The 25,986-nt window shown below is 40.0% G+C and overlaps 1 protein-coding gene across 1 annotated transcript in view; it reads right to left on the bottom strand.

The window, feature by feature from the left end:
* Positions 1-25,986, bottom strand: part of spata5 (spermatogenesis associated 5) — a 64,652-nt gene that overhangs the window by 2,932 nt on the left and 35,734 nt on the right. Inside the window, exons 12-14 of the mRNA XM_037675474.1 lie at positions 19,034-19,243; positions 15,152-15,205; positions 14,800-14,879 (exon numbers count right to left, since the gene is read on the bottom strand). Of these exons, the coding sequence (XP_037531402.1) occupies positions 14,800-14,879; positions 15,152-15,205; positions 19,034-19,243 (344 nt within the window). The remainder of the gene's footprint in view (positions 1-14,799; positions 14,880-15,151; positions 15,206-19,033; positions 19,244-25,986) is intronic.

The raw sequence follows: 25,986 nt of genomic DNA, 5'->3' as shown, positions 1-25,986 counted from the left end.
CACCCTGAAGGGATTTAAGAGAAAACCATATGTCCTATAGCAGTGAGAGGCAAACTGGATGAAACCTTGTGGGTCTAAGAATGGTTTGCAAAATATTAGAAAGTTTAATAAAGTTCAAAAGTTAGTGTGTGACATCATTAACTGTCAGTATGACGTTCCATGGTAAAAGTTCCAAAAATCACAAAATTTACACTGTGATTGTGTAAAAACTGTAAATATATCAAAATGCCAGTTTGGACATGTAAAGCCCTAATTTCTGAGTTACATTTAAACTTTTAATGAGGTTTCTGCTGTGAAGCATGCTTGAACTTTGAAGTTTCAAATGGGCAAAGTTCTTTCTTTCATTTTGCCAATACCCCACTGATATGTCGAGGCTCATTCACAAGACAGTTCTGCAAAATGGCCGCACAGCCCAGTCCATCTTTAAGCTCCCCCTGGCCATTCATAAATCACAGATGGAGATGGTCAGACACGAGCATTCAGAATTTAATTGAGCATAGAGGAACCACAAGAGGTGTGGAGCAGGACTTGGCTGTGTTAACGTTGAGTGCGACATATTAACTGTGACGGACGTCTCTCTTGTATTGTTTCAAAAATTTTGATTAAACTTTATTGTCATTGCACATGTCAAGTACAAGGTAGTAAAATGCAGTTTGGCATCTAACCAATAGTGCAATAAACAGCAAATGCAGAATATACATTATTGTACTATACTATGAACATGATATACAGATCTGTGGGTAAGATAGATAATAGATAAATATGATAAACACATGATATACAGATTGTGTGCTACAGACACACATACATCATAAAGTGTTCAAAATATACCAGATGGATCTGGTGCATCTTGAATTATGTACAGTGTGGTTTATAAACATAGTGTACAGTGGTATGTACAATGTGAATACTGTAGCACAGTTCAAAAGGAGTGATGGGGCACAGACAAGGACACAGCTCTGGGGTGATAGCTGTTCCTTGGTCTGCTGGTACTGGTCTGGAGGCTCTTGAAGCACCTGCCGGAGGGAGAGAGGACAAATAGTTTATGGGCAGGGTAAGAGGAGTCTTTGTGAATGTTGCGAGCTCGGCATAGACAGCGTTTCCTCTGGATGTCTGCAAAGAGTGAAAGTGGAGACCCTATGATGCACTGTGTTGTTTTCCTCACCCACTGCAGCGCCTTACGGTCTGTGACAGTCCAGTTCCCGTATTACAGGATGACATTACTGGTCAGGATACTCTCCATCACAGAACGGTGAAAGTTCACCAGGATAACTGGGGCAATGTGGTATTTCTTCAGTGTTCTCAGGAAGAAGAGGCATTGTTGAGCCTTCTTGACAAGGCTGGAGGTGCTGGTGGTCCAGGACAGGTCCTCTGCGATGTGGATCTCCAAGAATTTGAAGATGGAAACACGTTCGACTGCCATACTGTTAATGTAGATAGGGTCATGTGTGCCTCCTCACACACAGTGAGCTCCTTTGTTTTATTGGTATTAAGGAACAGATTATTGTCGGCGCATCATGCAACCAGGTGCTGTACCTCCTTTCCGTAGGTTGTCCCATCATTGTTGCCGATAAGGATGAGCACTGTGGTGTCGTCAGCAAACTTTATGAAGGAACTCCATGCACAGGCCTCCAGTTGTGGGTGAAGAGGGAGTAGAGAAATGGACTCAGCACACATCCTTGTGGTACACCTGTGTTTAGTGTGGTGGTGGTGGAGTAGGTGTGGCCTGACTTAACATGCTGAGGTCATTTGGTTAGAAAGTCCATGATCCAGTTATAGAGGGAGGTGTTAATGCCCAGATCTCTGCTCAGATACTAACTTGTCAGGTTTTACAGTATTGAATGTTGAGAAGAAACCAACAAATAGTTTAAGTGTATATGTACTGTTATTGTCCAGATGTGTGAGTACAGAGTGTAGCGCTATGGAGACTGCATCCTCTGCACTGCTATTACAGTGATTGGTAAACTGATATAGATCCAGAGAGGGTGGTAGGCAGTTCTTCAGGTGTGCCAGGACTCAAAACACTTCACAACAATGTGTGTGAGTGCTACAGTACGGAAGGTAGTCGTTCAGGCATGTTGGGTTGAAGTGTTCTGGCACTGGTACAATGGAGGTGGTTTTAAAGCATTTCAGTACAGTTGCTAGGATGAGACAGATAGAAGATATTTGTAAAGACTCCTTTGAGCTGTTTCACACATGCTCTGAGTACGCACCCAGAGATGCCATCTGGGTGTTACATGCATTGATCTGACTCTGAGCGGTGTAGACTTCTATAGAGGTGAGGGGTTGGTGGTCTACAGAGATCTCTTCTTGGTAGCAGTCTCTCTGTTGTCTCTATGAAAATGGGCATAAAAGTAATTGCGCTTGTTCAGGAAAGACACATCTGTAGTTGTCAGGGTGAAATTGCTAGGTTTATAGTTGCTGATAGCCTGGATGCCCTGTCACATATGTTGGAGGGTGGAGTTACAGAAGTGTTCCTCTACCTTTATGTTGTAGCAGTGCTTAGCTTTTTTGATGCCCCTTCTCAGGTTTGTCCGGGATATGCTGTAGGCCTGAGCATCACCTGATCTGGAGGCGATGTTTCCGGCCTTGAGCAGAAGCCACACCTCCTTGTTTATCCATGGCTTATGATCTGAGTACATGGTGACCTCTTTCTTTGTGGTTACATCATCAATGATTGTGTCAATATAATCCATCACTGAGGAGGTGGAAGTGTCAATATCTGTGTGAGTACCACAATTAGTCTGCAGAGCAAACGTACTCCAGTCCGTATGATGAAACCTGTCCTGAAGCTGAATCTGTCCATAGTCTGCTCCCACTGGCCACACTCTGATGGTTGTCAATGATTCAATCATTCAACCTTTATTTATACAGGCTAGCCTCATTGTGTCATGGGGACTCATTTACAAGAGGGACCAGTTCCAGACAGAAATTGAAATTGATTGTTTCACACGTTGCATAAGTTCCGAGTACTTAGGAATGATGAACAGAGAAAGGTGATCTGATTGATTCAGGTAGGGGAGGAGGTCGCAGTGTAAGTTCCAGCAATGTTTGAGTAAACATTGATCCAAAGTTTTATTTCTTCCTGTATTGCAGGAAATTCACTGGTGGAATTCGGGGAATGGTGTCTTTATGTTTGAGTGATTAAAGTCACCAGCAATTATAAATGTGGCCTCTGAGTGAGCAGTGACTATAAAGTTCCTTTATAGCAAGTTTGGCATTAGTATCCAGAATATATCAACTGCATTTATAATTGTGGAAAAGAACTGTCTTGGAAGATAGAAAGTTCTGCAAATTCAAGGTTAGTAGCGTCTCTCAACAGTGTTGAAGTTTGCACACCAAGCTTTGTTAATATAAATGCACTGTCTGCCACCTCTGGACTTATCGGAGTCGTCTGCTACGGTTTGCTCAGAGCATGTAGTGTCTGGCTAGCTCAATAGCATTATTGGGTACATCACAGTTTAACCATTTTCCAATAAGCATCATGACATTACAGTCTGAAGGTTTCTTGTTGTGGGTGATGCAACGTTGTAACTCATCCAATTTATTTGTCAAATTCTGCACTTTTGCTAGAAAACTGCTGGTGAAAGAGCCTCTGCAATGTTAGCTTTAGCTAGTTAACTAATTAGTCTTAACCATCTGCACTTTCTACTCTTTTGTTTACGGTCCCACCGCCAGCTGCAAGCATCCCCCCCCCCCCACAAACACACATACACCCGGCTGGGTAGTGAATGTAGCCGCTGGTGTTCTGGAGATCTTCGGGATGAGTCTAAGTTTGGCGATGAAACTATCCGACTAATATCCAAAAGTTCCTGCCCGGTGTAGGATGTTAAAGACAAACTGGTCTGTATGAAAAGACCCAACTCTAAGAGGAAAATGCAGCAAAATCGCAATAAAGGAAGAGACGTCAGGCCTCATGACGTGCTCGTGCCGCCATCTTGTCCAACTATTTATTTATTTTGGTGATGAATAAATTATGTTTTAGCTCACTTAGCACCAACATAACTGGTTTGTTCCACTTTGGAGTAAGCTGTTGGGGGAAGAATCAGTTTTGTTGTGTGTTTCATTGACTGATGAAGCCTTCTGGATCGAAGGGAAACGTTTCAGCACAAAAAAATAAACTGTCCAGATGACCTGACTGAAAAATGTTGGTATGTTTTAACTCAGTTTAGCAATTCTATACATGATAACTAGACCTTTAAACTAAATACTGTGCCTCATCAACAATATTCTCTTGGTAACATCCAGCTGCAATTTGACTATTATATAAGAATGGGGCTGACCAAATAAAGTGTCGTATATATGTTGGTATATTGAAAATGAGCATTTTGGGACAGAGGAGATGTAACTGTTCATTGAATCCAGCCAGCCTTTAAAAAGAAACAGTGCAGCAGTCAAAGGTGGTTAATTTCTGAAGCACAGCGCAGACAGTCATCCTTCCAAACTCAAACACATGCCCAGTGTCTGTCGAGAAGGCCAGCGGAAGTGCCAGACGTCATTAGCACAAACGAGACCACAGAGGGACACAAAGGAGCTCTGTCACCAAGATATGAGGGGAGAAAAAAGGAGGACAGGGACAAAGAAGAGGAGAAAGTTTGGGTGAGGGGAGATAACAGGCCAGTAAGGAAGCAGAAGAGAAAAGAAGAAGAAAGGGAAATTGTCAGGGAAGTAAATAAGAGACAACAATGATGAAATTGTCTTAAATAAAAAGAATAAAACCAGTAGAAAAAATGCTTAAGTGAAAATAATTGTTGCTGAAATTTGGTGAAGGAGCCGAAACTGAGTTGTTAAAGCTAAAAGAAACAAAACTTTAGCTAAAAGCCACAACAAGCAAAAAAACAAATAAAAAAAAGAATCAAAGTGAATAAGAACTAAAAGTAGCAGATTAGCTAAAGCTAAAGCTCTTTTAGGCCCCTCTGTGGTCAAATCTCTGATAGGGCTGGCTAACAACTTGTACCTAAGTAAAAACTTATAAAATGCTAGTAGCTAAATGCAAAATGTAGCAGAATATAAGCTAAAAGTTGGGGGGGGGGGGGGGGGGGGTCCAGTGGCTAGCTTAAAAAAAACCCTGAAAGTATCAAAACATTAACTAAAAACAAAAACAGATACAGAAATAGTTAAATTTTAAAATATTTACAAACAAATAAAACAGGACAGCAGTGGGAGGTTGAATGCTGGTAAATCTAAAAAATAAAAACATATTTTAGCAATAAAGTACCTCCAGTCAAAAATATTCTCCACAAACCTATAATCTATAAATTGTGTTTTTCTAGATTTTCCGTCACAAGTGAAGTCTGACTGTTTTAGGTCGTGTATAAACGATGAAGATCTGGAGTGAAACTGCAGCTTCTCTGCCTCTTTGTTTCTCATGTGAGTGCACGTTGAAAACCAGCATTGGTGTTGCCAGATAAACGCTAATAGTCCCTTTTAGCCGCCCTCCTATTCTGTGCACAACACACACCACATCTTACAAGCTTCCTCCTCTGACAAAGCACACTTCACTCAGCACGTTTGGATACAACTAGAGAAATTGCATTTCCTGAGAAAATGCAGTGTAAATGCTTATTGCTGAAGAACTTGCTGAAAAACAGCTGAAATTATCTAAAAAAAAACATGCTGAAATGTAGCTGAAATGAAAGAACAAGAAGAAATCAGAAAGAACAAATAATTGCTGAATTAGGTTTAAATTAGCAGAAATTAGCACAAAAAAATTGGAAATCAGCTAAAAAGAAAGTTAAAATGAGCAAAAATCATCTAAAAGAGCCAAAATTGCTAAAAGAAGTATAACCTACGAGAAGTGGAAAGAGCTGAAATGAGCTAAAAAATGTGGAATTATCTGAAAAAGCTAAAATTAGCATAAAACAACTAAATAGTGGTTAAAATGGCAGAAAAAGCTGAAAGGAACACAACAAGCTGAAATTAGCCGCAATTAGTTAATTAGGCTGAAAGTAGCAGAAATTACTATGAAAACATGAATTTATTTAAAAACAGCTGAAATTAGCAAAACAATTCTAAAAAGCTAGCTGAAAAGGTAGAATAAGCTTAAATTAGCATAAGCAAGCAGAAGGAACACATGCTTACCCAACTTAGGATGAAAGAAGCAGAAATTAGCTCAAAGAAGTGGAAATTATATGAAAAAAGCTGAAAGCAGCAACAAGCAGCTGAAAAGTAGCTAAAAAAGCATAAAGTAGCTGAAATTACAAGGAAGTAGACGGAGCCCATTTTTGCTGAATAAGGCTGAAAAAAGTTTAAATGAGTGCCAAAAATGTGGAATTAGCTGTAAAAGCTTACATTTACATAAAACAGAGTCCCTCGTTACTTCAGGGTTCGTTTATCGTGGAACTCGTTCATCACGGTTTTTCAAAATAAGAGTGGACATGACACACAGTTGGCTGACTGATGGATGAGCCACACGATAGACATGGAATTTTTATTTAAAATAAATTATTTTAATTATTGAGCACCTGCTGCACATTTGTGCAGTTCATACTGCAGAATAAACTTCCTGCTGCAGCTGATCAGCTGTTCACCGTGCAGCGCGGAGAAGTGGGCGTGGCCAAGAACACTTGCAGGTGGCAAAGAGCAGAGGAGGCAGGGAACTGAAATCATGCATTTCTGTGCTCTTTAAGAGCGTTCAGAGTTTAGAAACATTGTTTAAAATATTGCAAGAGTGTGGGAAGGTTTTAAAATGCCTTTATATATACTAAAATAAACTACTACTTACTACTTGTACTACTATTCTTACTTTGTGGTTTACATATATATATATACTTTTTTTTTTTAATTCAAAGGAGGTCAGAAAAAAGCTCATCTGAAGTTTACACTTTACACAAGACCAGAACATGAATTTAATTAGGTGGTAAATTAAAATAAGTTTCTATCTTTGAAACAAAAGGAAGTTTCTCTAAGTGAACTCTAAAATCATCTTGATGAAACATAAATAAAAAATGGTTCTAATTTGCACTAACATTTCCTTAATAGTAGAAAAAGCTAAAACTTTCAGAAATAATCTGAAAGGACCGTAACAAGCTGAAATTAGCAGAAATAAGTTAGAAGAAGCACAGAAATGTTTTAGTTAGCAGAAATAATCTTAAAGGAGCATAAAACAGCTGAAAAACTGCTGAAATTGACTGAAAAACGTTTAAATTGGCACAAAGAAGCTGAAAGGAGCTGAAGAAGAACAAAATGCAAAAGTAGCAGTAAAAGGTTGTAAACAGATCAAAAGATCTGAAGGAGGTAAAATGAGCTCGATTTATTTTCTATGAGGAAAGAAAAGAAAAAAAGGCTAAATATTACAAAACGCTAAAGTTGCACCAATCCCAAAAGTCATAGCAGGATTGTCCTGAAACAGCTGAACGCTTTGGCTTATGATTTGTTGAAATATCTTCAAAACTGCGGGACGAGAATCACGCTGAAGAACGTAAGGAAGATAAATGGATCACAGTGGAGTGAATGCTTCATTATTCACATAATAACTTGAAAGTGAATAGTTCTTCATTTCTTATCTGGCAACCCTGCCTGGCATGGAAACTACAGCAGATTCATGTAAATGTGTGTTTTATTTATTTATATGTTGATTTGCCACAATAGACATTGAAAAAAACCACTAACGTTTCCAGAGATCATTCTTGTGTAAACAGGTCCTTATGTCAGTTCTTCCTCCGTGTTTTTGTTTTTTCTTCTTATCCGACAATCTCTGCCTTCATCTGACTGATTGTTCTCTTCCTGTCTTTTGTCTTCTTCTTTCCATTCCACCAGTTTGGACTCGTGGCAGGTAGGCTGACAGATTTACAGGTGCATCTCCTGCCTGGAGATGAAAACGCACACGCACACACTGTACGGCAGCAGAGGCCGTCTGCTCGTGTCAACAGTTTTAAACTCCTGCCGGCGTGCGTGAGCCACTTCATTGATTAAACACGGCAGGAAGTAAGGGGCGATAAATAACCTCGGTGGAGCAGCAGCAGGAGCGTTTCTGTAAACGTGAGTGGCCCTGAGGCACGGCTCCAGTAGCTGCGAGCTGGCAAACTTAAGATCTGGCTCTCACTGAAAATGAAAATCAAGATAAGCAGAGGAAAACTCAATCATACGAAAAAGGCAGAGCCAAGTAATCAAACAAAAAAAAACATTACTCAGAAGAAAAATGTATTTAGCACAGACTGGAAATCAGCCAAAAGTGCAATACATCATAAAAAAACCTGAAGTTCTGTTACAAATATGTATCTGCAGTGCAACTCATTGAAGTTTATAAAGTGTTGTAGTGGTCCAACGAATGAAATATGAGTCTGAGTTTAATCTATTACCAATTTGCCCCCAGGGGGCACCTCACCATGTGGAACATGAACATGGAAAAATCACAACTTCTGGGTTTTTAAAGAAAAATATACATTTGAGAGATGATCGAAAACAACAAAATTATTAGTAGAAAATCTGAAGAGTATGTAAAAATATTTTTAAAAAAAGGTGCTGATGCAGATGATGCATACATTGTTAACAAAACTTTATTGAAAAATTGCCTGTTTTGATGATTGGACTGTCAACAGAACCAAAATCAGAAGAAATGATAAAGCTGCTCCCAGGAACTCGTGTGAATGTTTATGAAGCATAAATTGTTCTTCCGTACATTTTTCGTCACGATTCTCGTGCCACAGTTTTCATTTATTTCAACAAACTACAAATCAAAATGTTCAGCTCTTTCAGGACAATCCTGCTATGACGTTTGGTTTTGGTGCGACTTTAGCTTTTCGAAATATTTAGCCTTTTCTGCCATTTTATTCTCATAGAAAATGAACTGAACTCATTTTCCATCCTTCAAATCTTTAGATCTGTTTACAAACGTTTACTGCTCCTTTCACATTTTATTCTGCTTCAGCTTCTTTCAGTTTCCTTGTGCAAATTTAAACTTTTTTTAGCTACTTTCAGCTAATTTTGGCTGTTTTTTGCTCCTTTCAGCTATTTCTGCTTACTAAAACATTTTAGAGCTGCTTTAAACTTGTTTCTGCTAATTTCAGCTTATTTTGCTCCTTTCAGCTGATTTCTGCAAGTTTCAGCTTTTTCTGCTATTTCAGCTAATATTTAGCTGTTTTATGCTAATGTGAGCTTTTTCAGCTAATTCCACATTTTTTGCACTAATTTAAACTTTTTGCAGACTAATTCAGCAAAAATAAGTGCTCTCTCCACTTCCTTCTAGTAATTTCAGCTTCTTTCTGCCTTTTTAGCTACTATTCAGCTGTTTTTTTTGCTTATTTCATTTTGTTTTCCAGATAATTTCCATTTTTTTGTGCTCATTTTTGCTTCTTTCAGCAAACTTTCTCTTTCTTCTGCTAATTTAAGCTTGTTCTACGTTTTTAAAAGCATTTTTAGACAATTTCAGCTGTCTTCAGATAAATTCTAGTTTTTTGGGTAGTAATTTCTTCTACTAGCCTAATTATTTTTTTCAGCAAATTTCAGTTTGTTATTCTCCTTTCAGTCTTTTTCGCTATTTTCAGTTTTTTCTGCAATTTCAGCTACTTTTTAGCTGTTTTGTGCTAAATGTAGCTTTTGCAGCTAATTCCACATTTATCTAATTTTAGCTCCTTCCACTTACGTTTGGTAGTTTAAGCTTATTTCTTACTTTTCAGCTACTTTCAGCTAGTTTTTGCTCATTTCAGCTTTTTTAAGCTAAGCTAAAATAGTTAATCTCCCAATTTTGTGCTCATTTCTGCTTATTTAAACATAATTCAGCAAATATATGTTCTTTCTGTTTTCTTGCGCTAATTTAAGCTTGTTTTTCCATTTCAGCATGTTTTTAGCTAATTTCAGCTGTTTTTGAGAAAGTTCTTCAGCAATAAGCATTCACACTGCGTTTTTGCAGGAAATGTAATTTCTCTATGATTACAGTTTCCTGAGACAACTATGTTGTGAATTTGCGTTATATAAATAAACTGAATTGAACTGAGTACTGTGGTTATAACACATTTGTGTCTGTCACTCCCTGACTGCCAGGTTCATGAGAGGTAGACAGACATGCAGACTACGAAGTAAGGCTCAAACAGTGGCTGTGCAAAAACTTTGTCAGAAAGTAAAACGATGGTCACACTTCAATTTTTACTTTTCTACGGTGTGTTATGTAGATGATACAAGTAAGAAATCTATGGAAACTTGGTGTGAACTCGGTATTCTAGGGGAGAATGAGCGAAATCAGCAACGCTGGACTGAGACTCCTCGAGACGAAAAGAAACCTGCTCTCTCTATTTACCAACAGTTACGTCACAAAAATTAAGTCATTTTGTTCTCCCGTGAGCTCTGAGAACTCGTTCTTTGCACAAAGTCCTGGCAGAAGTTTTGTCTTCCAGGAGTATGTGTCGAGTATTGTGCGTGTGGTGGATGCTCCTTGGAGTCTGGTCCCTCACAGTGCGATTGGTCAGAACCTGCTTGTGGGCCTGTTTATGCAGTAAAGTGGGTGAACTGCAACGCTGTCATTTGACTTCTACTGCTTCCCTTCCAGATGCCAACTGTCCGCTAGCAAGTTTGAGGAACATCTGGTCGAGGCTGTTTAAAAAAAGTGTCTTTACTTACACCTGTTCAAAAAAGAAATGTAAAGACAGTTAATTGGCAAAGAAGTCTTGGAAGATGAGATCAAAATGGCTGTGTACATAGGGAGGAGTCCGTCAGTCGGAAATGGTTGCAGTCTTTTCATAGACAAATTTGCAAAAACCAAACAGCAGACAGAGGGATGGAGGGGAGGCTCTGATGGGGGGGATAAACAAGGTTCTGGCTCTGTACACTTCTTCACAGTAAAGAATAGTGAGACAACCACACACATGAGTGTTTTACAAGTTCAAATAACAAACACCAGAAATTCTGTGTGAATAAATGAATGAGAGACAGAGGTGATGATGCGACTGCGATCGTCCTTAATCCGTCGCCTTCCTGAAATTCAGCGCTGCAGTTTCTTGTGGAGCAAAAATTATCCATGCCGAAATGAACGCCTCACAACTACGTCAGGGAGCGTGGACTTCCCTTCTCGTGGAGCATGAAGAAGCCCCAAGTCTTACAACAAAGAGTCCAACCTTGTGTGACTCATTCAAACTTTGAACCATGTTTCTACTATTAAGTACATCTGAGCTATAGAACGCCAAACAGAGCTGGGTTTTCTTAAGCTATTCATTGGAATCTCCCTTTTTTCTTTTTCTTCTTTCGGCTGCTCCGTTCTTCAGGGGTTGCCACAGTAAACTAGCTTGCATGAAGACTTGGCATTTGTTTATACGCTAGACGCCCTTCCTGACACAACCACAGACCATCGAGCTACCACAGCCAGAGAGCTGCTGTCTAGGGCACCTGGGGGAGCAGATGGTGGCAGTTAAGGGCCTTGCTCAGGGGCCCAGAATGGGTCTGGGGAATTGAATTGGGGACCTTACGATCACAGGTCTACCTTTTTTAACCTCTGCACCCCCCCCCCCCCAAGTTAATGATTTCATTCACCAAAATCCCATTGACCTTCATTATTTAATTACTCAGTTTTTTGCTAATTTTGTTTGTGTTGCACCGAGTTCTTCTATCAAGTTCTAGGTTCTTTATTGTCATTCGCATCACATGTGGTACATGAGGTGGAACAAAATTATGTACTCCAGGTTCCAGTTACATCCAAAAATAGCAAAAATATAAAGTGTAAAAAGAAACAGTATACAAGGATCTAAGATATACACTTAGATATACGCTAAAGGAATGCTAAACGATGGCTAAAAGATCTAATATGCTAAACACTAATAACGTAAATTAATAACAAAAGTCGTAGTACATTATTCCTGATGAAGCCGCCTCACAATCTGGTGTACAACTTGTAAAATGTATTTAGAGGCTGTGAGACGACGAGAAGGACAAAGATTTTGAACCAGTTTGTAACAAAACCCTCAAAGATAAAGCAGTATTTAAAACTCATTCAAGCGGATTTAAAAATAAACCAAAAATAATATTTCAGATGCAGTACAGTATGTGACTCATTTGACAAATGACCTACTTAAAAACCTTTTTTAAGAATGACCTTCTGGCCTTGCTGTGCTCCGTCTTACAAAGTTTAGCTTCACCACCCGGTTCACCAGGAAGCACGCTGCATATTTGGCCTTTCCCATCTGCCATCAAAGAGCACAATGAAGTGTTTGTGCGCCTCCGGTCTGTGTCCTCTGTCTATCCCCCCCACTCGCCTCTTTCCTTTAAGCCACAGATGTTCCCAGTGCCATCCCACTAAAGCGCTTCTGAACAAAACTGTTCTGTGTTCGCTGGTAGAGAAGAGCCACACAAGTCTGAGGAGGCTCCATGGGAACCAAGTGGCGAGCTTCGTCAGACCGTTTTGGATGCTTGCTCCTTCCGTCATGTGTGAATCACTGTGAGATTTGTGGGGGTGGAGGCGGTGGTGGGTGAAGTAAAACAGGCTGCGGAGATGATTATGAATTTGTCACGAGTGGACGATGAATAATCACCGAGCTGAAAATAGTAAAAACTGGTCTGAAGAGTGAGGAACAGAGAACAACTAGAGAAATGTCATTTCTTGCAAACGCATACTGAGAATGCAGAGTGCTGATGGTCTTGCTGAAACTAAAATGCTAAAGCTCAAAGAAGCAAACAACGGGCTAGCTAAAATCTAAAACTAGCAAATGATTTGCTGATGGTTAAAAATAGCATAAGGCTAGTTAAAAGTGAAAACAATCAGAACTGTAGCTAAATTAAAAAAAAAAAAAACATAGTTAAAAACTAAAATAAACAAAAGCCTAATTAAAAACCAAAACTAGCAGAACGATATGTAGAAGCTAAAAGTAGATAAAAAAGTGCTCACTGCTCAGACATCAACATGATCCCTCTGCTCCACAAAGTCCTATCAGCTTCGCCCTCCATAGACAAAACTATGCACCATGGGCGACACCATGGGCGACACCATGGGCGACACCACGGGCGACACCACGGGTGACACAATGGGCGACACCACGGGCGACACCACGGGTGACACCATGGGCGACACCATGGGCGACACAATGGGCGACACCATGGGCGACACCATGGGCGACACCATGGGCGACACAATGGGCGACACCATGGGCGACACAATGGGCGACACCACGGGTGACACCACGGGCGACACCACGGGCGACACAATGGGCGACACAATGGGCGACACCATGGGCGACACAATGGGCGACACAATGGGCCACACCACGGGCGACACAACGGGCGACACAATGGGCGACACAATGGGCGACACCATGGGCGACACAATGGGCGACAAAATGGGCGACACCACGGGCGACACCATGGGCGACACCACGGGCGACACCACGGGCGACACAATGGGCGACACAATGGGCGACACCACGGGCGACACAATGGGCGACACCACGGGCGACACCACGGGCGACACCATGGGCGACACCACGGGCGACACCACGGGCGACACCATGGGTGACAGGACCTTTTGCTCTGCTGCTCCTCGTCTGTGGATCACCCTCCCCGACCATCTAAGGATACCCCAGACTACAGAAAGTTTTAAGAAAGGGCTGAAGACCTTTTCATTTGAAGGATTTTATAGTGCTTAAAGGTATTTTTAATCCTGCCGTTTGTAGTTTTTTTTAAGTTTTTACAATTTTTAGTCCATGTTTTATTATCTCTAGGGGTTTTATATTGTTGCACTTTGAGACTGTAAAATGTAAATTGCTGTACAAATGTAATAAATTATTATTATTATTAAAGACTAAAATAAAAGCAGAGGAATGGTGGAAAAACAGTACTGGTAACAAAATATAATAATAAGAAAAAAAAACTATATAAAAGTACATAAAAATAGCTAGGTGGAAGCTAAATGTATCAAATGGTTAGCTAAAAATAAAAAAGCAAGCTAAAAGGTGAAAGTAGCAAAAGGCTAGCTAAAAGCTAAACAGATCAAAATAATAAGTAGAAGCTAAAAGAATCAAAAGGTTTGTTAAATTGTAAAAGGAGCAGAATGTAACCAAAAGCCAGAAGTAGATAATTTGCTAAAAGCTAAAGTAGCAAAATACTAGCTAAACCATCAAAGGGCTAGCTAAAAGCTAAAAGCTAGAAGAAAAAAAAAGTTAAGTAGAAGCTAAAAGAATCAAATGGGTTGCTCAATTGTAAAAGGAGCAGAATATAACCAAAAGCCAAAAGTAGGAGACAATTAGAACTATAACTATAATTCTATAATGAGAACTATAACTAGAAGCTTTAAAACCAAAAGGCTAGCTAAAATCTTGAAGTAGCAGAACCCAGCCAAAACTAAAAGTATCAAGCAATTAGATAAATTCTGACATAGCAAAAGACAAATTAAAATCCCAAAAGACTAGCTAGAAGCTAATTGTATCAAAAAGTGATCTAAAAGTTACAAAATGCATAGCATGGGGGAAAAAAAGTAGCAAACAATTAGGTAAAAGCTAAAAGTAGCACAAGGAGCAGAACAAAACAAAGCAGAAGCAGATTTGAAAGGCGATGTGATTGAAGACATGTCTGTGTATTTTTATGGGGAAAATATTTGTAAATTAAGTATAAAAGTTACAAAAACCAAAAGTCATAGCACCCATTTCCTGAATGAGCTGAACATTTTGACATAACTAATTAAAAAAAGAACAAAGTACAACGGAGTACCGTAGTTAGATTGTAATAAATGTACAAGACTAAAACCCAGGTAAACAGCCTTCACATGATTCTATAAGAAACTTTAATAAAGGGCACAGTTATTAAGATGCTTTTAGATTTGTTTGCCGTTAATTTCCGTTATTTCTGTGTTTAGTTCCACTTTTTGCACAAACAAACTCTGCGTACCTTCCTCTTTCGCTGGCCAGAGCATCGATCTCATCAAAGAAGACGATGGAGGGAGCGACCGCCCTCGCCTTCCGAAACACCTGCACGCAGAGAATCAGCAACAACAGCTGTGATGAAAACAACAAGTACTCAACAGGACTGATGAATCACTCCGGCACAGAAGCGTGCGCAGACAGAGGAAATACAGCTCATAAATGGCTAAAATCAGAACTCGGGTCATCACCTAAATGACGTCTAAACTGCAAACATTCAGAGTGAGACGCTTCATTTGACTAAAAACTCAACAACCAGGTAATAATAATTTCTTTATACCTGGTAAAAATCACTCAAACAGGGAATGCTGTGGACGTACCTCTCTAACGGCTCGTTCAGACTCTCCAACATACTTGCTCAATAATTCTGGACCCTAAAAGAAAAGATGCCACGGTTTAGGATAACTGACGTCCAGCATGACAAGCAATTTTATTTTATAAAAATATTGAAGTGATATTCATTCCAAAGTGATGTTTTGTTTTACTGCAAAAAACATTCTAAACTAGAGAACCTTTGTAAATAAAATACATCTAATTTAAATCCTTGTAGGTAAGAACCCCCACTGTTAGGCAAAGATTTTCATATGTATACATGTGAATTAATGTAAATGTAAGAAAAGATGCACAAGTAAATATAGTTACTGATCTGGGTCCAGATCGGACTTCACTTGGATCCAGATCTGGGCTGCTGTCTGCTATTTGGAGATCAGAAGAATAGTCTGATCCATAAAGACCTCAAAAGAAGGTTAAATCATTTCATCTGGACCAAATGATTTAACCTTCTATTGCTTTCTACCTGGATGTTTGAGCCTACAAACCTTTTTCATAAAGACCTAAGTGCAAACCTTACAGGAGCTCATTGTTATGCTGATGATACTCAGTTATATTTGTCCATGAAACCCAATGAATCCAATCAGCTGCTTACAAGCATGTCTTAAAAGACAAAAACCTGGATGACCTTTAATTTTCTGCTTTCATCTTATATTACAGATCTTATTGTTCCATATTTTCCTAACCGAGCATTTTGCTCTCAGACTGCGGGTTTACTTGTGGTTCCTAGAGCTTCCAAAAAACAGAATGGGAGGAAGATCTTTCAGTTATCAGGCTCCTCTCTTGTGGAACCAACTTCCAGTTTCTCTCCGTGAGGCTGACACATTGTCCAGTTTTAAGACTGGACTTAAGACTTTCCTTTTTGATAATTCCTATAGTTAGGCGGCTTGAGTTTCCTGCGCTATCCCTTAGTTATGCTGCAGCTTCGACTGCTGGAAGACAAACTGACCACATTTCCTCACTCTGCTGCTGTCTTTACTTACTGTACCTGTTTGTATTTGTAATTTTTTTCTATTCTTAACATGTTTTTTTTTTGTTTTTCTTTCAATAGGAGATACACCTGCACCTACACCTGCACCTGCACCTACACCTGCACCCACACCTGCACCTACACCTGCGTCCTGTCCTCTAAACACAGCCGGTCAAAGTAGATGGCTGCTCGTCCTGAGCCTGGTTCTGCTAAAGGTTTCTTCCTGTGGAAAGGGAGTTTTTCTTTCCACTGTCGCCTTTGTGCTTGCTCAGGATGGGAGATTGATGAAGTGAAGATGCAACAAAATCTGCTGCTTCCTTAGATAGAGAACTTTTTCTAATTGGCTTTTGTATGAATGTGAATGTTTCTGTTCAGTGCCCTGAGATAAGTTCTGTTGTGACTTGGTGCTAGATAAATTGAAATGAAAACTGAATTAAAGGATCTGTTCCTGACGGCCCAGTACCGAACACCATAGCAGACCTCTGGGGGTCTACCGGGGTACTCAATGGGTCAGGGTTGTTTAGATTAAACAAACAAACAAACAAACAGAAAAAGCTTCTCCTCAATCTCATTTGGCCAACAAGTTTGTAGCCATTTCTTTCTGGTTTGGCTTTTTTTATATCAAGAGAAAAATAGAGATCATTTTAAAAACGTGTCGTTGAAAGTTTAAAAGGAAGTTTGTTTTAAATGAAACATTTAAAAACAGGGAAATCAAGACATATTATAGCTACAAAAAACACTGTAATTCAATCTTTATATATATATATATATATATATATATATTGGTAAGTAGAGCGCAAACACGTGACAAAAACTCTGCAACTGAACCATTTTGTATTTGCACTTTTTTCTTATTAACTTCACCCCCTTAAACCTTCTGTACCCTCTTGGTCCTGTTCTTCCAAAGTTTTTAACCGCCCTCAGTCAGAACACATAAACATCCCCTCGGTCTTCAGAAGAACTTCCTCCGCCGCAGTCTGCTCTGTCAACACCTCTGGGTCGACGGAGGAGACGACACTTAACTTCCAGCCCTTTTGTCTCCTGCAGTAAGTGTGCAGGTTGGCTCATTACTCCCAGGCCAAACGGCTGAACGCTGCGAGTTTAGAACCCACAGACGCTGTAGAGATACAGGCTGCGCAGGTATGCATCTGCGGATGTTTTAACGGCTGAAGGGAGGAAACTGAAACTGACAAGATGATAATAGGGCTTTCTTTAACACAGAGGAAACCGGCTGAGCCTTAAAGTATCTGCATTTAAATCGGGATAACGTATCCTTGTCAAAGCAACCGCTGCACTGGAAAAACCTGATACGGTTATTGCGGATGGCTGAGAGTGGCTTTCAGCAGGAGGGACAGGATGTTTTTTATGCCCCTTAATAGATCAGATTCTCTTTGTGATAACTTTTACCTTGTTGCAGAGCTATTACACAACAACTCTGGATTTGCTTCAAATAACAAGATCTCCAAAATGAGCAGAAAATTGGAAATAAAGATGGTAGCTCTAAATGTACACTATATAAATAAGCGGTGCACCGATGTCCACCGTCTCTGTGGGGTTTTGCTACCGTATTTTCCGGAGTATAAGTCACACTTTTTTGCAAAAAATTTGCAAGTCCTACGATTTATACACCGAAACGACTAATATACGTTTTCCACATATTTATAACCCATTATTTGACTTTGAAATGTTTAATCATAGACATGAACCAGTAAACATTACCAGTTGCAGCCGCTAGAGGGCCCTCTAGGCTTTTAAATGTTGTTCCTATACCCCGTATTTTGATGTTGTCAGTACGGGGAGTTGAACTGGCGACCTTACAATCACAGGCCCTCCTTCTTTAACCTCTGCACCACCACTCCCCCATAAATGATGGTTGAAGTTTAATTGTTTGTCCTAAATCCAAGTTATAACAACAACCAAGCAAAAGTCATTTTAAAAATTATTGCAAACAAGTACAATAAATTAGTGCATTTTGTTTTGAATTTAGTATATATATTTTTATTTTTTAATTTTTTTTTACTTAAAGGAGGTCATAAAAAGGCTCGTCTGAAGTTCAGATTTTACACAAGACCAGAACATGAATTTAATTAGGTGGTAAATGAAAATAAGTTTTTATCCTTTTTTAAAAAAGGGAAGTTTCTCTAAGTGAACTCTAAAATCTTCTTGATGAAACATAAATAAAAAAAATGGTTCTAATTTGCACTGACATTTCCTTAATGATGCTCGCTGAGAGCTTCTGTCTTGACTTCCTGTCTTTTCTAAATATTCACCAATCATCAATTCAACAGGGCAATCAATCAGCTTCTGTCAACACGTCCTGGATGAGGAGGAGGTGAGGGTGACAGCGGGAGGGGTGGGGGGTGGGCAGAGAGGATGGGGTGATGAATGAGAGAGGACAAACATGAGGTCAAAGGTCAGAAGAGGAAGCTCTGTGCAGAGGAAGCTTTACAGCCACACCACCCTCTTCCTCCAGCTCATCGGGGTAAAATCAGCTCGACGGAAACACATCTGATATCTCTGGAACGTGCAAATTCATTTATAGCCTTTGTTAACTTTCTATGAACACGCACAAAAAAAGTGTTTTAATTAAAAAAATATTGCTCCCACTTTATCACCCTTGAAAATACGTAGTTATGGTGGGAACACAAGCCCAGTTTGTGAGACAAGTGATCAAAGTGAGCGACATTAGAAGTGCAGCCAGGACAATAATATAAAAAAAGACAGAATCCTTTTGGGGTTTTTTGAAAAATTTCTCCACGTCCTATGAAAAAAGGAAAATGCAGCTAAATTTGAATAAATAAATAAATAAATAAATAAAATTAAATAAAAATCTTACCTGGACGGACAAAAAAAAAGTCAATCGACGAGAAAAAAAACAAGTAATTTGATGAAGACCACTTACTTTAACAGCCAGAAAGTTGAGCCCACTTTCATTAGCCAGCGCTTTGGCTATCATAGTCTTGGAGCAACCTGGGGGACCATAGAGCAGGACTCCTTTAGGAGGCTGGATGCCCATTCGGGTGAAGGCCTCGGGGTGCCTCAGGGGCCACTCCACGGCCTGTTTCAGCTTCAGCTTCACTTCTGCCATCCCCCCAACATCTGACCAAAGCACCTGGAGGGAGGGGACATGGGGTACATTTACTTCTACTGCAAAATGCTGATGGAGACCTTTTAAGATTTGAACCAAAATATCACAAGATACAAGATAAAGGGACGCCATGAACAGGTGAGTGATGAGAGACTGAAAGAAACTCCTGCTTTATGTCTACATTTAAAAATACTTATATCTGTGAACACAACATTGCAAACAAATAGTCACAAATTCAGGAAGGGACGGTTTTGCAATAAAGCATGTTCTAAATCGTTAACCTGAAGGAGCTGGTAACAAAAGGGTTCGACTAAAACCTTTATCCGAGCAATTTGATAGAAAATGTTTAAAGTATTCATTGTTTTCAAATGATGGTTTTTATAATTATTCCACTTTTACATATCTGAGATACAATTAGGACAAAGGTTTGACAAGTAATTTCTGGTTAAAAAATGTTGCTGAGGGATTTGAATTGTGAATGTTTGTAGTTTTTGAGATGCATGTTTTTCTTGACTGGAACAGAACAGAGAATGTGTTGGTGCAAGATATTAAAGTGGCGAGGACTTACACTGTAGAGAAGAACAGAGGAAGATTTATTTATTTATTTTTGCTTAAGGCGGCGCATAGTGACAGATCCTGTTGAGCGGAGGGAGCATTTTAATTTTATTCACCACCAGGAACAATGGCAGAGCCCGGAGGTGGCCACGTGGGCCTTGGTCACCATAGATTATTCTTCAGCCACTCCAGCAATATAAAAACTAGAAAGTATAGTTTCCTCAAATGAACAAAGGTGGCTGGTTTACATATATGTGGCGTGGTCACCTTGGATATTGACGTGGCAATCCAATTTTTGACAGGGCGCTTTAGATGCAGCCACACACCAAAATGGAAGTCAGTACCTCACTTGTTTTTCAAGTTATCCAGCTTACAAGATGAACCGGACTGATGGAGCACAGGCAACACATCAATTATATGTGATGAGGACATGCCCCCTTCACATTTTAAAAATATTCATTTGTCCCCTCCCCCCTCCCATTTACCATGAAATATTAGTTCACTCAGCACTCTTTATTCTTTGTGAACAAATCCATTCCACTTGATTAATAGGAGAATACTTAAACCACTAAAAGTCCACTCCGGGTTTTCCTGGTTACCTACAACAACTCGCTGCTTGGCAGGATGATCGTATCGTCTGTTTTTTTTTGTTTTTTTTGTGGATGGGATGGGGCGAGGAGGGGGAGACACCTCGGTGTTGCACACTAGCTTAACGCATACACCAGAAATGGCAGGAAATGGCATTTACGTTATTCCAAAATTTCAGAATAAAATACCCACCAGTGTGCCCCCCTCACATTACAAATGATTCTAACACCAATGGAAGGGAGAGTACTTCCATTTCCTCTCTTCGATCTGCGACGGTGGATGAAAACAGAAGTAAAAATGGTAGTAGTTAAAACTAAAAGACTAGATGCAGAACTCTACAGTTAAATGTAGGATTTACCAAATTCTGTCAAAACACAGCACAATCTAAACTGTGTCGTGTCTAGTGCGGTAGATTACGTCCATCCACTCAGAGAATAGGTGTCTTGCTCAAGAATGCATAGGAATGGCGGGGAATCGAACATGTGACTTTCAGGTTCCAAAACAGCTGCCTTACCACTGCTCCACAGTCGTGTTGTGAATTATTTCAGCTACTACAACAACAGATTTTAGCTCAATATTAGTAAAATAGTCTGAGTTATAGCCACTTTCTGTTGGCTATATTTAATTAGCAGTGGCATCCATCTTGAATTGGGTTAACTCCAGAAGTTAAACAGCTGCAGATCAAATCATTACTTTCTGAAAATTTTAATAAGATCCTTCCAGTGGTACATGAGATATTTTTCTAACCAACACAAGAGATGCTGGGTTTTTTTAAATATATGTTTGATACCTTCTCATATCTGGTGCTGGAAAATAAACATATTTAATAAAACTAGAAAATTTGTTTTGTTCTTGTGAACGCTTATTGCTGAATTTGGCTGAAAAGTGCTGAACAAGCTAAAGTTTACATGAAATCAGAATCAGAATAAGCTTTATTATCATTGCACTTAAATACAGTGACATGCTCATACAGTCATCCGAAAGATGGGCAGAGTGCACGTTGCTGCTCCTTAAGAGCATGACCCCTTATTTTTTTAGATAGAAAACAGGAAAAGGCCATGAGGAAGGATAGTGGAATTACAAAAAAAAGATCTCTTCACACCTTGTCCTTGTCAGGACATGATTTAAGAAAAAAACTCTATCAACAAGCACATTTATAAACACATTACATTTGCATTTGACAACAAGATGGTGAGATTTGTCCATGAAGCCCTTCCACATAGCACCATTGTCCTGTTAAGATGTTGGTGTCAGCCGGTACAGCTCTGATGAGCATTCACAGAAGTTCTCGGGGGGGTTGCGATAGACAGACCCTTCTCAGTTTACACATATCCCAGGAGAAATTTGATAAGTCAGCCTGCTTCGAAGCCGAACAGGGGAGTCAGATTCAGATAAGCCACAGTTGTTGATTTTTTTTTCAGGCAGACTGTTATTTCTTGTCAGCCTTTGAGTTTCGTTGGTACTTTCGATTTCCAAGATAAGACAGATTTGTGGGCATTCCACTGGTCCGTGATTAGTAGCTCCATCCAAGGTTGTCCCCAACATGATGGCGAATCCCAGAAGCCGCAAGTGGCCTGCGATTCTCACAAATTGCTTCCATCTTACGGTTTAGCTCATAATTCAGCTGATGTTGAGTGCTCGAAGCATGAACCAAACCTTCACACAAGGTCGACAGCTTTGCCATGGACAAAACTGCTTCCGCCGTCTTCTTTAATAGCCGATAACACAGGTATCCGAAGAAACACTGCTTTCATGATTCCAATTATATAAACATCTTCAGCATCCTCCTGAGACATTATGGAAAGGCACATCAACTTCCAAACCCCGCATGGATCCATGTCATACCCTTCCGCGTGCGTCTCAGTGGGGCATGAGGGCTCTCCAGGACCCTGTTGCTTGGTTGAAAACATGTTATCGATTGCAGTGCAAGTCCAGCTGACCAGATCCATGACAGTAGTTTACGATTCGGAAGATGTGTAAATAGAAGCTCCAATACACAAGACAGAGAGCAGAAAAGCAGGAGGAGGACGAGAGAGGGAAGAAAAGCATCCGTCTTGCTTGAGAGCGAGTGAGGAAAAAAAAAATACAATAATCTCTGAAACAATGGAACAACTTGATTTTTTACTTAGCCTTCAGGATCTCTCTCGAACACAACAAATTTTAACTACATATGTAGAAAAATACTTGAGTTGAAACTGAAATAAGGTGTAAAGCGTGTAAAAAAGCTAAAATTAGGTAAACAACAAACTAAAACAAAAACAACACAAAGAAGTAGTAGAAAAATATGACAAAAAAGCTCAATAAGTGTCATTAAAAAGGTTAAAAGTAGCAGAAAGAAGCTGAAAATAAAAGCACAAAAAGCTGAAAGACGTTCTGCTCCCAGATGCTTCGTGTTTCTAAAACCTTCAGAGTGAACTGCAAAGAACCTCTGGTCCTTCCAGGCTTCGGCTGAAGGACGGAGGAGAAATCTAAAAGCATTTTTGGAGGAGCTGGGAGGTTTGGGGTGGATCGGGGAGATTCTGGACGGAGCGAACAACAACAGAGTGAGTCTGCCAACAGCTGGAAGGACGGACGAAGAGAGAGAGAACAACCGGAGGAGATAAAGCAGATAAGAAGGATCCAAAACCTTCTACCCCTTTCAGTCTCCGTCAGTTCTTTCTTTACTTTCAGCACTTTCCTGATGTTTTTTTTTTCTCCTTCCCCTACGTTCACCTCATCTTTTCCCTCACTCCATCTCTCTTTCATATCCTTTTTGATCTGCTCTCATATCCCCTCCATGGCCCAGTTTGTTATCTCTGGTATCTCAGCATCGCTGCCTTCCTGTCCTCCCCCCACTTAGCTTTCTCTTATTACAATCTTCATGCACAAAGATGAAGAGGGGAGAGATCAGGTTTTCCAGGAAGTCGTAAAGGTTGTCTGGTTACTGTAAAATATGTAAACTGTATACACCAGGAAGTTTCCGATACTTCCCTAAACTTGACCTCAGCTTAGTAAACCAAAAGAAGGGAAGAATATCCAGCAGGTGAAGACACTTCCTCCATGTTTTATTTCTTCCCCCTAATCTTCTCTGTTTCGTCTATCCTCGCCTGACCCTCTTACCGTCCCTCCATCAAACACTCCGACTTAAATATCAGTTCTAGTACTTCTTCTTCCCCTCCGTTGGACTTCCTCTTCTATCCTCTTGCATACCCCCTACCCCCCACTCCATCCAGAAGTAACACATCCCAGGCCACCGGCGCCGTGTCCGGGGAACAGAGCACCTAATGGAAACCTGGCGTCCGGCCACATACTGTAAATACCGAACAATTTACGGCTGAGCCGGAGAGAAAGAAATGCACGGAGCGAAGGGAGGCGGGGGTGGGGAGCCAAAGTGCTCATTTTGAAGGCTCAGAATAAATGAGATGACGGGCTAAGTGGACGAGGATGAAAGGAACTGTGAAGTGGAAGAAATACAGGAGACGAGCGTGCAAGATAACCACAAGTAAGGAGGTGGATGGAGCAAATAGACAAGCAAAATAAAATCAAATAGACATTTTATAGTATTTTACAAACAGAAATAGAAAACATAAAAAAAATGACAGTGACAGACACTCAGAAATTAAATCCCAACTTTATTAACTTTTATGAAACAATCTTATTGGTCCAACAAGTGAAGTCAGGTCCTCTGGATGGTTTCTTTTTGTTGAAACGCGTCGTCTTTCAAACAAAAGACTTCATCGGTCTGAGGAGCAACAACAAACTCCATGCTCAGAATTATTGAGCACGAATCAGGATGTTTTGAAACACTTCGTCCATGGCTGCCTCAAAAGAGTCGGCAGGGGAGAGGGTGGACTCCAGAAACCATTTGAGCACCATCAAACTGGGTGGCCCACTATGGGAAGGGGCTTTTGATGTCAAGGGAATTTTGGTAAAGGTGTTATCACTGCTAATGTTAAATTAATGTTGAACTATGTGTGTGAGTTCAGAGAGGAGCCTGCAGGCACCTGACGCCGCCGAGTCTGAGAGGCCGAGGTCATCGTGCTGATAAGCGTGTATAAAAACACCTTGTACACTGCATGTTGCAGATTCTCATGACGGGGTTCTAAGCATGTATCGTATTTTTATGTCTATAAGTCACAGTTTTTTGCATAATTTACATACCCTGCGACTTATACGCCGAAGTGACAAATTTATGGATTTTGCCCATATTTATGAACCAATTTTTGGCTGAGATATGACCGTTTTCATTCGTTGTGATTAAAAATATTGAACACTACCATTTTCAGCCGCTAGATGGCACTTGAGTAGTATGGCATGCCGTTGTGTCATGTAATAGGTAAAAGTGGCTATTAATGACACAATCGGCTTGCCATAGACTGCCACCTTCGTCCAGCTCGCTTGGAGCAACCGTCAAATCAGCTTCATATTGCTACGCTGCCTCCGCGAAATGCAGCTGACTTGATCATTGAAGTGCATTTATTAAGTAAAAGTTCAACTGAGACACACCTGTGCTATAAAATCGAGCTAACAAATAATTGTTTTAAGGTGGTTATCTGGTTAAATTTCAAAGAAACTGACAGCAAGTCCCCCCGTGCACGCTCATGCAGCTTTTGAAAATGCAGCAGATTTGACCCTCGAAGTGCATTTATTAAGGAAAAGTTAGACTGAGACAATCCTTTACTATAATTTTGAGCAAACAAATAATTGTTTTTAAGTGTTAATCCTGTTAAATTCTTGTTAAACTCCGCCCGTGCACGCTCCCGCGGCCACCATTTGACAGCCAATCGATTTTTGGCACAACACGGGCCCACATTTCTGGGTTGTCAGCAGTGATGCGTAACAGATGTGACTTATATTGCAAAGCGACTTATTTATGGATTTATCCACTTTATTAGACATATTTAGACTGATGCGACTTATAGGGCGGTGCAACGTGTACGGCGGAAAATACGGTAACTTTGAACATCAGTATAAGCCTGGTTCATGACCGTCTGCCCTTGTCGTCAAGTGTGGCTTATCTGATTAAGTAGATAATGAGAGGATATTTTTATCCAACAGTTTATAAGACTGAGTTTGTTGTGGCTCCTCAAACTGATGACGTCTTTTGGATGAAAGACGAAATATTTCAACATAAAGAAACCGTCCAGAGGACCTGACTTAACTTTGTTGGACTATTCTACCTGAATTATTGAGCAAGAATCAGGAAATCTTAGTGGTGTCACCTTTGAACTTTAATTATTCTTTAAAAAGAAGCTGTTTAAAGGTGACTTTCATCAGAAAACTGAGTAAAAGAATGATCTGGAAGTTTTTTTTAAGTATTTGGGGATAAAGGACGTATAAACATTTAAATCTCAGCCAGAAGTGAGCCAATTCAAGTAGCTGATGAGCTGCTGACAGCATGCAACCTCATGAGTAAAGAGGTAAATTATCCTTGACGTGAGATTGTTTTAAATGCGGTTAAAAGCTCATTTCAGACGATTTGGTTATTCGTGATTTTAAACCGAGTTTGTGACTTTTCATAACCTTTGCCTGCTGTTCAGCTGGTCTCAGCTGTAGTCCTGCAGTAAACTGGGAAAATACCTTTTAGAAAATGTATTGAAGTGATCTGGGAGCAAGGCAGATTTCAGAACATTCGCATTTGATCT

Source organism: Nematolebias whitei, chromosome 4, assembly GCF_014905685.2.
Source record: "Nematolebias whitei isolate Nwh7 chromosome 4, NemWhi1, whole genome shotgun sequence".
NCBI lineage: Eukaryota > Metazoa > Chordata > Actinopteri > Cyprinodontiformes > Rivulidae > Nematolebias > Nematolebias whitei.
This window is presented reverse-complemented; position numbering and strand designations above follow the sequence as displayed.